This window comes from Galeopterus variegatus, unplaced genomic scaffold, assembly GCF_000696425.1.
Source record: "Galeopterus variegatus unplaced genomic scaffold, G_variegatus-3.0.2 Scaffold6432, whole genome shotgun sequence".
Classification (NCBI taxonomy): domain Eukaryota; kingdom Metazoa; phylum Chordata; class Mammalia; order Dermoptera; family Cynocephalidae; genus Galeopterus; species Galeopterus variegatus.
In genome coordinates this window covers 84,005-98,188 of record NW_007732543.1, presented here as the reverse complement: position 1 = coordinate 98,188, position 14,184 = coordinate 84,005, and the positions used below count along the sequence as shown (strand labels likewise).

At 41.6% G+C, this 14,184-nt stretch overlaps 1 protein-coding gene across 1 annotated transcript in view; it reads right to left on the bottom strand.

The window, feature by feature from the left end:
- DROSHA (drosha, ribonuclease type III) overlaps positions 1-14,184 on the bottom strand; it is a gene marked incomplete at its 3' end in the record, with an annotated part of 73,017 nt that overhangs the window by 29,169 nt on the left and 29,664 nt on the right. Inside the window, exons 11-12 of the mRNA XM_008590889.1 lie at positions 7,175-7,261; positions 4,801-4,887 (exon numbers count right to left, since the gene is read on the bottom strand). Of these exons, the coding sequence (XP_008589111.1) occupies positions 4,801-4,887; positions 7,175-7,261 (174 nt within the window). The remainder of the gene's footprint in view (positions 1-4,800; positions 4,888-7,174; positions 7,262-14,184) is intronic.

Sequence of the window (14,184 nt, the reverse complement as noted above, 5' to 3'; positions counted from 1 at the left end):
ACACACACACACACACAAAAAAAAAAAAAACCTGGGGGGGGGGGAGAAGACATAACAACTACAATTCCTTGAAATTGATACGACAACCAAACAGAAAGGACATTGTTGGGTGGGAGGGAGGAGAGAGAGGAGGGATGGAGGTTTCGGTAATGGGCCACAATAATCAACCACATTGTATATTGACAAAATAAAATTTAAATAAATAAAGTAAAAATAAAAATATTTGAGAGTTACAAGTTATGCACAACTCAACATATTTTTTAAATGTCTATTCTTTGCTAACAACTATGTTAGGTTCCTAGTTACTCTAAAATAAGCCACAGGCCCTACCTTAAAAGGTAAAGACCTACAAAAAGAAGACATGTAAACAAGTACAAACAGAACACAATACAATATAATTTACAAGTGCAACTAAAAAACAAACAAGCAAACAAAAAAAAAGCATAAAGTACAAAAGAACCAAAGAGAAGGTAACATCTGAATTAAGTCTTCAAAGATTGGGAGAGATTTTCCAAGTCATCTGGAAAAACAAAGTTGAAACAGACAGGTGTTTAGCTTCTAGCAAGACAGAAAAAAAGGAGGTGGGGGAAGAAGTCATTTAGAGAGTGAAGTGCATGGAGAGAGAGAAGCCAAGTGATTCCAGAGCAGAAAGTATGAACTCTCTTATGCAGCCCTTACAGACCATGTCAAGGTCAGGGTTTACAGCTATAGGGCAACGAGAAATCATTCAAGTGTTTTAAGTAAGATATTATCATAGTTTACATTTTAGATGGGTCACTATGGAAACAGTGTGGGGATGGCTTGTAGGGGAACTAAGATGACCAGACGATCAGCCTAGAGTATAATGGAATAGTTCAGGAGCCAAATAAAGGAAAGATTGAAAAGGAGGAAAAAATTTTAAATATCTTTAGGAAATGTTACTTTCACACAGTGACTATCTGATGGGGGAATGAGAGCAAAGAAAGAATAGACGGCAGTTTCTGGGTTTCTGGCTTAAGTGACCAGGTAGGTTGTGACAGCATTAATACAAAAAAGTAGAAATTCATGAGGTGTCCCCTGAGTACCTCAACTTCAATATGCGGGGAAGATTACAAGTTCAGTTTCCCACAGATTGAGGGTAAACTACTTAAGGGAACATCAAAGGAGGGCATTCCAACAGGCAATCTGAAACATGAGTGCAGAGCTCTTAGTCCATTTTCTGCTGCTATAACAGAATACCACAGACCAGGTAATTTATAAAGAAAAGAGATTTATTTCTCACAATCCTGGAGGCTGGGAAGAGCATGGCACTGGCATCTGTTGAGGACCTTCTTGCTGTGTTATCCCATGGCAGAAGGGCAAGCAAGCACATAAGACAGAGAGCAAGATGGGAGCCAAACTTACCCTTTTATCAAGAACCTACTCCTGCAATAACTAACCCACTCCCACAATAACTAACCCACTCCCGCACTAATGGCATTAATCCATTAATTACCTCTTAAAGGTCCCACTACTTAATACCATTACAATGGGGATTAAGTTTCAACATGAGTTTTGGAAGGGACAACCAAACCATAATAAGCCCAGAGCTATATGTTGCAGCTGTAAATATCAAGCTGGTGGGGTGAGAATATGCATGGGAGGAAAAACCATGGGTAGGACTGAATTATAAGAGAGAGAGAGTATACAGGAGAGGAAAGAACCAGAGCTCTTGGGAATACTCAAGAGGCAGGCAGAGAAAGAGCAAAAGTGTAAACTTTACTCCTTGCTATCATGTGCAAAAGCACTCTGCTAAGATGACTCACACAAGTACAATCCTTTCCCCATCTCATTTTAACTAAAATCCTTTATTGGAATTCCTTCTTTGACCTCTTCTCTTTATATACATTTTATTTTCTTCTGGGCTTCCATCCATACCATCAGAGCCCTTCTCAGACACACAAATTTGGAAAGGCAGGATCTCCTTATCTATTCAAACTCTGATCTCTCTCTAAACTCCAAGAGAACTTGTCATTTTAATACACACTGGCCAATAGAGAAACTGTTAATGCAAAGCTCACCAAAACAGCTCCCAATCAATGCCATCAATTAATATAAATACACACTGTCACTTCTTAAACATGTTTGAATACTTAAAAGTAAAGAATAACATATGCTGACTGACACTAACTCCTATCTCATCCTAGCAAAAGAGAAAAAAATAAATCCTCCCTAAGCCTCTGCATTCGAACTCTACTGCTTCCAGGCACGTATAACCAAATCCAGTAGTCAGTGAGGCCATGGAGATGGAAAGCCAGCTAAGGTGGGAAATGACCAAGGGGTTTTCTTGTGTTTTTGAGAATGAGATAAGACACTGTAAAACCAATACATATATCTTTACAACTTTAGTTACATTGTCAAAGGCCTTAATAACATCAGGTATTATAAGTACTGTAATAGCAAATGTATTACATAAAAGGATAATGCTCCCAGAATGCTCTATAGTCAGCTAACAATGCTTTCAATCCACTTCAATTCAAGAAGACCTTAAGAGAACTTGTCAAAACTAGATTTGGTGGAAATTCTATCATTACCATCATTTGCATGCCTGTCTCGCTGATGTTCGCTCTCCAGCAAGAAAATGAATTAGATTAGTAATACAATTTAAAAATTATTTTTCTTCAGAAACTACTTCAAATTCAGTAGGCCTTTGATGGATCTAATTCCTATAAAGTGTACAACACTCAGCTTAAAACTCCATTTATTTTGTCAACATCTTTAATTTAAATGATGGAGCTTCTCATTACAGAGTAAAGTTCTCAAGTTTTGAGAACTTGAATATTTACATAAAACATATATTGAAGCCAGGAACTTTTCAGTCCCATCTTTTATTTTCTAACAACAGTAACAACTGTGATTAATTTAGTGTTAGGGGCTTCTCAGTGCCAAACCTTGTGCTGGGAGAGTTTAAAACATTTTTCTTCCACTCACTTGCTGTGAACCTAAAACTGTTCTAAAAGACAAAGTCTCTCTTTAAAAAAATTCTGTCTGTTTCTCACTAAAATACCAAGCATAGCTATTATTAATGAAGCTCAAAGAACTACTTGTCCAAGGTCAAAAAAAAAAAAATTAGAAGATTCAAACCCAACCCTGTCTGTCATCTTTCCAAAACAAGAGATACCAATATTTACTATGTGCCAAATACCATGATAAACACTTTTCATATGTCATCTCTCATTTATTTTTCACAAAAGCCAATGAGACTGCTACAACTAATACTCCTATTTTACGGATAAGAAAACCAAGGCTTATAAATATTGAGACGTCAAATCACACAGCTTACTAAGCAGAATTCACTAGTATTTAAACCCTAGTCTCTCTGAAGCCACACTGCTTTCCTACTTTGATTAAAGTGATCCTAAAAGTCAGAATGAGATCTACGTTACTTCTAGAGAATGAAGAGATAAAATGATAGATAAGTTTAGGTATTTTCATGCCTGTATTTACAAGCCCTCAAGGGGGAAAAAAGAGAAAGGCATTTGATGGGGTGGGGTGGGATTGGACTAGATGGCTTCTATAGGCCTTTCCAAAAGTGTTTGAGTATCTGAAACACTAAAAAAAAAAAAAGAAAAGAAAAAACCATCAAAATTCAAAAACCTCCTTGTGTCTTTTCATAAAGAATATTTAAGAATGGTCCAATATAACTTACTCCCTTTTCTATATTAGTGAACAGATGGTCCACCCTAGAGATAGATGTAATATGTATTATCAAATAATTTTATTTTTATGTTTATAATGTAATCATCTTAAAGAAAATTCTCTAGGATAATGTATAGTAGAATAAGAAAATCTCATTTGGAAAATAATTTGTTTTAAATTAATTTCACTACTATGGAATCACATGTACTTACAAAGAAAAAAGAATGACTGAAAAGGCCAACGTAAGGCAAAGATTTGAGTCTGAATTTACTCTCCAAAGGAACAGAATTTCACGTTTTAAGTAAACAGTACTAAAATAATTCTTCAAATTGAAAGTGTAATTTCATGTAACCAAACTAGAAAGGATTAAAGAACACTCTGTTTTGATTTGGATACACTACAGCTATAATCCAGTAAGTTCTACAACAGTGTTTGGACTGGGTAAGGTATGTTGCTATGCTTCCCTTCCTGCACTGCTGCCAGCAAATTCACTCTTTGTCCAACTGGAATACTGAATAAATAAGACAATTCCCAGGACTGCTGTTTTGAGATGGAAAGATTTTGATTCATAGATACAGAATTTCCATTTGAACCAATTACCAACAAAGTAGTCTTAATACCTGTATAAAAGTATCATGAATCCATATGTCAGACAATCTCTTAAAAAGACATATTCTTGGGATTCAAAAGCAGAAAACAGCATGACATTAATTCAAGCTCCAGATGTCCTGAACAAGCTCTCTCTCTCTTTCTATTGCTCAGATACCGAATAATAGCTTCTTCTCAAAATTTTCCAACTTTCTTCTGAAGGACAATGAACCCAAAATAGCTTTAACACGTTACTCCACAGTTTATCCTCCTTTTTCAATCTTTCACACTCTCAAAATGTTATTCTGACACATGTTTACTCACACCATTTAATGTGGACCAAACCTGTGACTCATTAGCACTGATGTTACACAGCCACATGACACACCCTGCCACAGACTTCCTCCAACTCAAGGAGAGGAACACAGAGTAAATGTTACTTAGGAGTCAGATAAAGGGAAATTTATTCTGACTTTTCGAAAGAAAGGATGAAGGGAAGGCTGGGAAGTGAGGAGGTACAGGAAAGAGAAAGCCAGCCAGCTGGCATGTACTTACATTGGTCAAGGGGGCATGTGCAAACATAGAAAATCCTTCAAAGATATACTCGTGATCATCGTATTCTATAACAGTTGGCCTGTCAGTCTAAAAGCAAACAGAAACACAAAACATGAATTAAGTGAATGACAAGATTTGCATTTGTAGAAATCCATCAGGACTCAAAGTAACTAATAGGAGAAACATAGGAGCTTCATGCAATCTGTTAACATTTTTCCAAACACCAGGGAGAACTTTAAACAAAAGTTCAATTTCAGGTGAAATTCTCTTACTTGGTGGAATTCTCTGGCTTCAGATATTAAGTATAATATTTATGTACTGAGACAGTCAATGACGTTTACTACGGATGCACTAAGAACAAAAAGCCTCATATAGTTTCATTTTCTAGGAACTTGTTTTATTTAATCCCACAACACTACCAGTTCTGTTTCTTATAGAACTATATTTCTGAACTAATAGAAGTCCTGATAGCAACCAAATAACACTGTCCGCTCAAATGCAAAGTGAAAAAGGACTCAGCATCAATATGGTCAAGACTAGCAATAGCTTGGAATGCTCTGAAAGGCCTCAGGGTGCCAGAAGCTCAACCCCTCATAGCGCCATTCCCAGCCTCTCATCCAAGGGGACGCCAACCCAACAAATACTGTAACAAATCAATTCCTATGCAATGTCAAAGATCTTAATTACCTGAATATTGAAACTGAAATTAGACAATACAAATGTCAAGAGTCTCTCTCTTCCTTATGCCATTCTTATAGTCCACCACTTTTAATCTTAAATGCTAAATATGAAGGTAGTTATCAAGATTGGTAACCTAAAAGACACATTTCTTATGTAGGCATTAAATATCATTCTTTTAAACATTATATACATAAGAAGAACTTGGAGATAGAAACTAATGAATATCTAAATATACATTATTTGTTTTGCCAATGTACTGTTATCTTCTATTTGAGTAAATCAGCATAGCTGGCCTAAATTAAATATACTGAAAAAAATTTGATGAAATAATAGTCAATATGGTACAGCCCCTTTGGAAAACAGTTTGGCAATTCCTCAAAATATTAAACATAGAGTTACCATATGATTCAGCAATTCCAATCCTAGGTATATACCCATGGGAAATGAAAACATGCATCTACACAAACACTTGTACACAAATATTTACAGAACACTATACATAACAGTCAAAAAGTAGAGACAACCCAAATGCCCACCAACTGATGAACAGATAAATAAAATATGATATATTCATACAATGGAATATTGTTTGGCCATAAAAAGAAATAAGGTACTGATGCATGCTACAGCATGAACAAATCTTGAAAAAATTATGCTAAGTGAAAGAAGCCAGACACAAAAGACCACATATTGTATAATTCCATTCCTTGAAACATCTAAAACAGGCAACTCCATAGAGAGAGAAAGTATCTTAGAAGTTGTCTAAGGCTGAGAGGTGGGAAAGAATTGACTGCGAGTGGGTACAGGATTTCTTTTGGGATGAGGAAAATGTTCTAAAGTTAGAACATTTCACAGCACACAGATCATATTAGTGATGGTTTTACAAATTTGTAAATAGACTAAAAATCATGAATTACACACTTTAAATAGGTGAATTTTATGGTATATGAATTATATCTCAATAAAGTTGTTAAAATACATAATTATGACTAATCCAGCTTTGAAACTGAAATCTCTTGATGATACAAGTAATTAGAATAAATTTTGTGTTGTGAAAGGCAATATAGCATAGTAGAATAGCATATAGGCATATATACACACAAGATGATTTACTCGGTTCAAATAACCACCCTGCCACTTACTACCTAAGTAATCTTGAGCAAGTTACTTAATTTCATCTGTAAAACATGGACTAGTGCCCCATCTACATAGTGGGAATTAATATCCACTTCATAGGCTTGTTGTGAAAATTAAATAAGTTAACACATGTCAAACACTTAGAAGGGTACCTAGAACACAGCACATGCTCAACAAATATTAGGTATCATTACCATTGTCATAAAGGTTTTCTTGTTTGGTCACTAGACAATGAATAAGCTGCTGTTTTTTAAGAAATGTGGAAGTGTTCTACACATTATTCTCACTCTACGGCTCCAACGGATAGCTCCATAATTCATTTGCTATTATGAATTTATATTATGTACCAACAATATAAATGAAAAAAAGATACAGTAATATAGTGAGAGGAAGTTGAAATAAATGTCACTGTGTTAAAGGCCAATTTTACCAACACAAAAATAAAATAGTTTTTAAAAAAAGAACATTTAAGAACTGAATGAATAATCTAGCCGATTCACATTTTAATCTATCTACATTTTAAATTATATGCAATCTGATTTTGTTAGAAACTTACTAAAAAGTTTGTAGGAGGGGAGACTGTAATCCGGTAGTGGAAAAGTCTGCCAGCATTGTTGGTCATTGGACGACAGGGCTTGATGGCCTGAGGGGAGAAAATGAAAATGAGCTTACAAGTAAAGGAGCAAGATATTTTTATTTAAAAATAGGCTGTATTTTCTAGATTCACTTCCAACAAAAGAGGTTTTTCTATGTGTTCCTTCAGACACTGATAGGAAAGAATAGTATTTACTTTATCATTAACCAGATAAATAAAAAAGGGCTGGCCAGTCACCAGTGCTAAACCATTTCCTCATGTGCTGGTGCAGATGGGATGCATCCAGTAAGGCCACAAATGTCTGCAGGTTTTTAGGCCTGCACCATACTGTGAGCCTGGTGAACAAGTGATTGTCATCCGTGGGGGTGAGTGGGGAATGACACCAGACCCCTAGTGAGCAAAGGGTCCTGCCACTGACGAAGACTGGGTGCTCTTCCACCCAGGTCGGTGGATGGGCAAGCAAGCCACATCAAGGAGGGTCTGAAGGAACTCATGAGGCTTGCTGGAGATGAGCCAATGTGGGAGCCCCGTTTGACATGGTTGCCAGTGGAGGTCACTCTGTACTGGCTGCAGACAGCTGGACTGGGTCCCGTTGCATGGGCGATCAGCCTGGGAGGCCAGGGAGAATGGTGCCCAGGGTCAGACCTCTGGTTACAAGATGCCAAATAGCAGGGGGAGGGAGGTGATAACACTGTAATGGATGGTTGTGCCTCGGTATTTTCCAGGGTGGTGATGGCCTGCAGAGTTTGGTTAACTTCAGAGGCTATGGCCATCAGGGCCAGGAGAGTGGTAGAGTTTCCCTTAAAAACAACTGCAGAACATCTGGGCACAAGCTAGCCTGTTTAAGACTCTCCCAGTAGCGCCCCTGTCCTGTGGCGGTGGTGGCTGCATAAACCCACTGCAGCACACAAGAATGCCTCAGCAGCTGCTTTCTTAACCGCATGCTAGGTGGTAATGGCAATGCCTGTGCAGAACATCTGGGCACAAGCTAGCCTGTTTAAGACTCTCCCAGTAGCGCCCCTGTCCTGTGGGGGTGGTGGCTGCATAAACCCACTGCAGCACACAAGAATGCCTCAGCAGCTGCTTTCTTAACCGCATGCTAGGTGGTAATGGCAATGCCTGTAGTGCTGCCAGCAGTAACCCAGCACACTCAGGATCATCATTCCACAGCATCAGCCAGGCAGAGTGATGCAACTTTGAGATGAGCCCATGTGACTTGGGTGTGCTGCTGAGGGGGCTGCTGCCAGCAACACCCAGCAGGCACCACAGGGTGTAACACACCCCTTGAGAAGCTGTGCTGTTTCACTGGGAACACACAAAGGGACGGGAACTGGCTGCATGGAGTCTGCCAGTGCCGTTAGTTCCAGGGTTCCTGGGGGACACTCTTCTACTTCCCCCATTGGCAGACAACAGATAAGCTTTCTGCAGATAAGCTTCACCTTAGCCTTCTTGGTCTGTGGTGTCATGGTGCCAGGACCCTTCAGGTCAAGGAGCTCCTCTTGCATAGCAGAGGCTGGAGATATACCAGCCAGTGGTCAGCTCTTCAAGCCAGGGGTGTCCACCCCCCCCTCCCCCAGCATACAGACCAACCTCCTCCTGAGAGCCTGCCGGTCCTTATTAGGAGGCCAGAGTGGGCTTAAGGATAATTTTGGCAGGTTTTGCCTGGTGGCAATTTCCACAACAGAGGCACAAAGTAGAAAGCAGCAACAGGCCAGAAAGCAAAATAAAAACCACCAGACCCACTGTGGAATGTTCCACAGTGCTTCACCCAACTTCTTATCAGAGATAGTCCCCATTCATTCTAATTCTCCCATAGAAACAGGTGGCCTCACTCACTTCCTTACAAGAATCCCATCCTCCTCGCCAATTGTCGAGTTGGGGCGGGGGTCAGGTGATCCTAGTTAACCAGTTTCCCCAGGGGCAAATTCTTTCCTGTGATTTGATTCATATCAAAGATGAGTCTTACACACTGATGCTCAAGCAGTTTATTCTGGCAGCACTCTTACAAGATGGACAGCAGGAGCAGGCCAGACACAGTCAGGAGGCCAGATGACCACCTGACCAGGAGGGTGTCCATCTAGAGACCATTCTCAGAGTTTGGCAGATCCTTCCCCCTCTCTTACACCTGTGTTCAGTGTGGATTAGTTATCAGGTGTTTCTGTCATAAAGGGAGTTTAAGCTATTCTTGTAAGGGAAGCTCTGTTTCAGGTTTATAAAAGCTGCCTCTGTGCTGGGGTGGCCTTGTCTCCTGGCAATCCCCAGACTAGGTTGTATCATACCAGGGACGCACAGCCCTGTGAGATGCCCGAGTGAGAGTATGGCTATCATTAGTCTTGTAACCACAGTACGTTTCTTACAGCATACTCCAGCAGGGGGTCACACAACATGAGTCAAGGATCATTTTATGCCTAAAATCCTATGAATGTCTTCCTTTTACTTGTAAAATAACACAGTAATTGACCATTGGCTAAACTTACAAACTGAAAAAAAGCAGGAAAATTAATCTCAGAAGTAATAGCAGTGGATTGTAATAGGAAATTAAAAAAAAACAGTAAAAAGAATAAATAGGCTGAGTAAAAATAGCAGAGGGGCCAGAAACTAAGGAAGCATGAGAGGTGCAGAACAGAAAAGGCATGGGGCATAAGTCAGGAAAAAAAAAATAGAGAGCAAAAAAAAGCATCGGTGGCACCACTGGGTATGTTGCAACAGACACAGGGATGTGCCACCCAGAGCCCCCCTCAGGGAAGGACTCGCTGCCCAGTTGTGAAGTGTGCAGACAGCATAGATGGCAGAGCCTCCAGTGTCGGCTCCTTCAGGATCTCTCTCGGCTGCGGGGCCCCTGCCCTGACGTCAGGGGTGGCCCACAGCAGGTGCTGAGCGAGGCAGAGGCACAAAGGCCCAGCCGTCTCAGCCCAGCTCAACAGGCAATACTCATTCCACGATCACCCCCAGGTTGATGGGGCTCTGTCAGGCCTCACTCATCATTCAGCTAATCCCTCTGTCCAATGTTACTTACACTCTTCCTTCCACAGGGTTTATTATCCCTAACAAACATTGAGTCCCAAATTTCATCTTAGTATCTACTTCGAGAGAACCCAATATGTGGCAGTTGGTACCAGGAGTGATCTAAGAAAGCAGAAAATAAGATGGCGTTTTGGAGCTGAATCAAGTACCACCCAACTAGTAACGAGGACCTGTCACTGGTGATGGGTGGAGCACAGACAGCCCCTGGCACCAGAAGGCAGGCCATACAAAACTTTCAAAGATGGTGAACCAGGAGGCTGAACCAGTGGAAGCAGTTGTAATGTCCCAGGTGTTCAAGACTATGAAGGAAATTGTAGCCACAAGGATAACGGCTATTATCCTTTAGGGATGAATGACTATTGCTAGGCACCATGACGCTCTACAAAGATCCTCAAATCTCAGTCTGCCTGGAAATCACCTAGAAAGCTTGCTAGCTCTCAGATTACTTGTTCCCCACCACAGTTTCCAATTCAGTCACAGAGGCAGGCTGAGAATCTGCATTTCTACAAGTGCCCAGGTGAAGCTGATACCAGTTGGAAGACCTCACTTGAAGAACCACTGCTCTACAGAATTGTAACGGCAGAGGAGGAGGGAAGGCGACTGGAAGTGCCAGATGTGAAAGCCAGAGGCCTTTTTGGACCCACAGTGAGAGGTCAGAGAAAGCCAGGACCAAGCCCAGGGCATACCTGTGAGAGTGACCAAACCTCAAAGACAATTAACAACCAACCAAGATAGGTCTGTTATGCCAAGGTCAGGGCCCAGAAACCTGGATGGGGACATTTAAGTTTTGACTCCCCAGATTCCTCTAAACCTTCCAACTCTGCAGAGATGGCACATTCCTCCCTGTTAAGAATGACCACTGACCTGTGCCAGAAGACAGTCGAAGACCCTGTAAGGTAACACTGCCCCTACCAGCCACATAGACCCAGTACCCAATCAGTCTCCCCTTGTGTCCAATACACCTATAATCAGGGTAATTTCACAGCATAACCCAACTGGGGTACTGCTAGGAGGGAACAGATTATATATGAAAGGAGCTGCAAGTGTGCCAGCAGCCAGGGGAGGCTGCAGAGAACCAGACACTGAAAGACCTTCAGCAAAGGAGCCAGAACATAAAATTGTTTAGGGAAAGGTTTATTGACTTGGAGCATTCAGGATTCAAACACACTAGGATATGCTGAGAATCCTCTACCAGGAGGGTACCTAAAAGCATGAAAAAGCAATGGTCCACACTGAGTGAAGCTGAAATACCAGAATTGCCTATGGGAGATGGTAGAGGAAGGAATTCAAAGACTATAGGAAGTGGGCATATTGGAATGTATATAATATCTATGACTGGTAAATATACCAGATAACCATGCTCCATGGGAAGGACCAAGGGACATACCAAAAGGAATGTGCTGGTGAGAGGGGCACCAGCATCACTAAGAAGATCAGTGGTTGCCTCCTCTGCAGGCTAGGGCTGACTGTGGGAGAAGTGGTCAGAGAGCCAGAGCTTAACAACAGCACCAGGGATGACAGAATCCTGAACCAAGAGATGCCAGGTGACAGGACTAAAGTGCTAGAAGCCAGGTCACATAGTTATCAATACAACCAGTAAAGTCAAAGTAGCAGCCAATAAGGTCTGACACACAGAGTCACAGAAATAGTTAACAGAACATGGTGTCCTTGAATACAAAATAAACTGGTAGCCAACAAGAGTACTACTTAGTTTGTACTAACAGAAGAAATCGAGAATGAATAGCCAAGAGGCCAAAGGCAGGTCACCCCAAGAAACTCACACCATCCCTTGCCAAGGTTTTTGGATTAAAATCCATTGATTGGAGAGGTGGCCAGATCCCATTAGGAAGGATCCCATAACACCACAACAAGCAAAATGATCGTAACAACCCTTCATGTGGGTTCCTAGTGGGGAATTCCCAGCATATCCTGGTGTCTTTGAATCCTGAGCACTTCTCCAAAGGGGCCTATGGCAATTTACCAGGGTAACTGTACACTGGGGAAAAGGGAAAACCCAGACAGTTCAAAGAGTATTAGACCAAGTATCTGAATCATCATTGATACATGGAGACTGATGCATCATCCTGGCACCCCAGTTAGAATGGAAAATATGAGGCCAAGGTACTAAATGGAGCCGGGGTCAAGGTCTGGCTTATACCAGGTTTACTGAATCCACAGATTTACCCCAGTGGTCACTTCTCTGGTCCTTGAATGTATCACTGGAATTGACATACGTGGCAGATGGCATACTCCAAGATGGGTCCTTATCTGTGGAATACGGGCTACCATAACGGGAAGACCAAGCAAAAGCTACTGAAATTGCCACCACTGCCACCCCCAACTCAGGTATCAAATACAATACTGCATTGGAGAGATGGCGGAGATCAGCACCACCCTTAAGGATCTGAAGGACACAGGGGTAATGGTAATTATCACATCTTGTTTAATTCACAAATTTGGCCCCTGAAGAATTTTGGAGGATGACTGTACACTACTACAAGTTTAACCAAGCATCAGCTCTGGTTGCAAGTGCCATGCCAGGTGTTGTAGCTTAGTTAGAGCACATTAACATGACCTCATGTACAAAGTATGTGGCAACTGATTTGATGAATGTGTTCTTTTCTATCCCGGTCAGAAATGAGGATCAGAATGGATCACAGACAACATTCGCAGCCCCAGGACTGAGTTAACTCCCCCACCATCATACTATCCAAAGAGATCCTGGCTGTTTGGTTATACTGCATGATGGTTTAGATGTGTTGTCCTCCCAAAGCTCATGTCAAAATCTGATCACCAATGTGGCAGTACTGGGAGCTGTTTAGGTCATGGGGGGTGGATCTCTCATGAACAGATTAACAACCTGGGCGGGAGGGGTGGGTGGTCAGTGAGTTCTCATGAAAGCTGGTTGTTTAAAGGACCCTGGCACCTCCCCTCTCTCTCTTTCTTCCCCTCGCCATGTGATCTTGTATGATGCTTTCCACCATGAGTAGAAGCAAACTAAGGCCCATGCCAGATACAGCTTTTCCAGAATCATGAGCCAAATAAACCTCTTTTCCTTATAAATTACCCAGTTTGAGGTATTCTAGTACAGCAACACAAAAACAGACTAATATACTGCAGAAAATCGCACTGCTCCATTGATGTCTTTGACATTATATTGATCAGGCTAGAGGCCTTGGTAAAACACACACACTACAAAGGATGAGAGACAAACTCTACAAAGATTCAGGGCCCTACCATAGCCACCCAATTTTTAGGAGCCCAGTGGTCTGGGGAGTGCCAAGACATCCCCTCCAAAGTAAAAGACAATGATTATATCTTCCACCTCCTATGATGAAGGAAGCACAACAGCTGGTGGGTCTCTTCAGGCTTGGGAAGCAGCATAATCCACACCTAAGAATACTGCTCTAGCCTATCTAAGGGTGGCACAAAAGCCTGCCAGCACTGAGTGCAGCCCAAGTGAGAAAGGCCTCAGCAGTTTCAGGCTAGAGTACAGGCAGCCCTGCTGCTAGGGCCATACAACTTGCCAGAGCCTGTGGTGCTGGTGGGAAAAGATGTTGAGAGGAGTTTGTGGCAGGCAACACTGGAAGAATCACAATGGTGGTCCCTGGGGTTCTGGATCAAGGCCATGCCATCTGCAGTGAAGAACTATGTGCCTTTGAAAAAACAACCCTGATGTGCTACTGTACCTTCATAGATATGGAAGATCTGGCCAAGAGACACCAGTTAGACATGTAGCCAGAATCATCCATCATACGCTGGATTCTCTCAGTCCCATCAGGCAATAAAGCTGCGTGGCTCCAGCAACAATGCAGCATAAGACAGAGGTGGTATATCCAGAGCTGAGCACACATAGGAACAGCTGCCTGGGCAGGTCACAGATCCCCTTGGCTCCACGACTGTTGCACCAGCACTCCTCCCTTAGCTGATGACTAAGGATGTAAGAG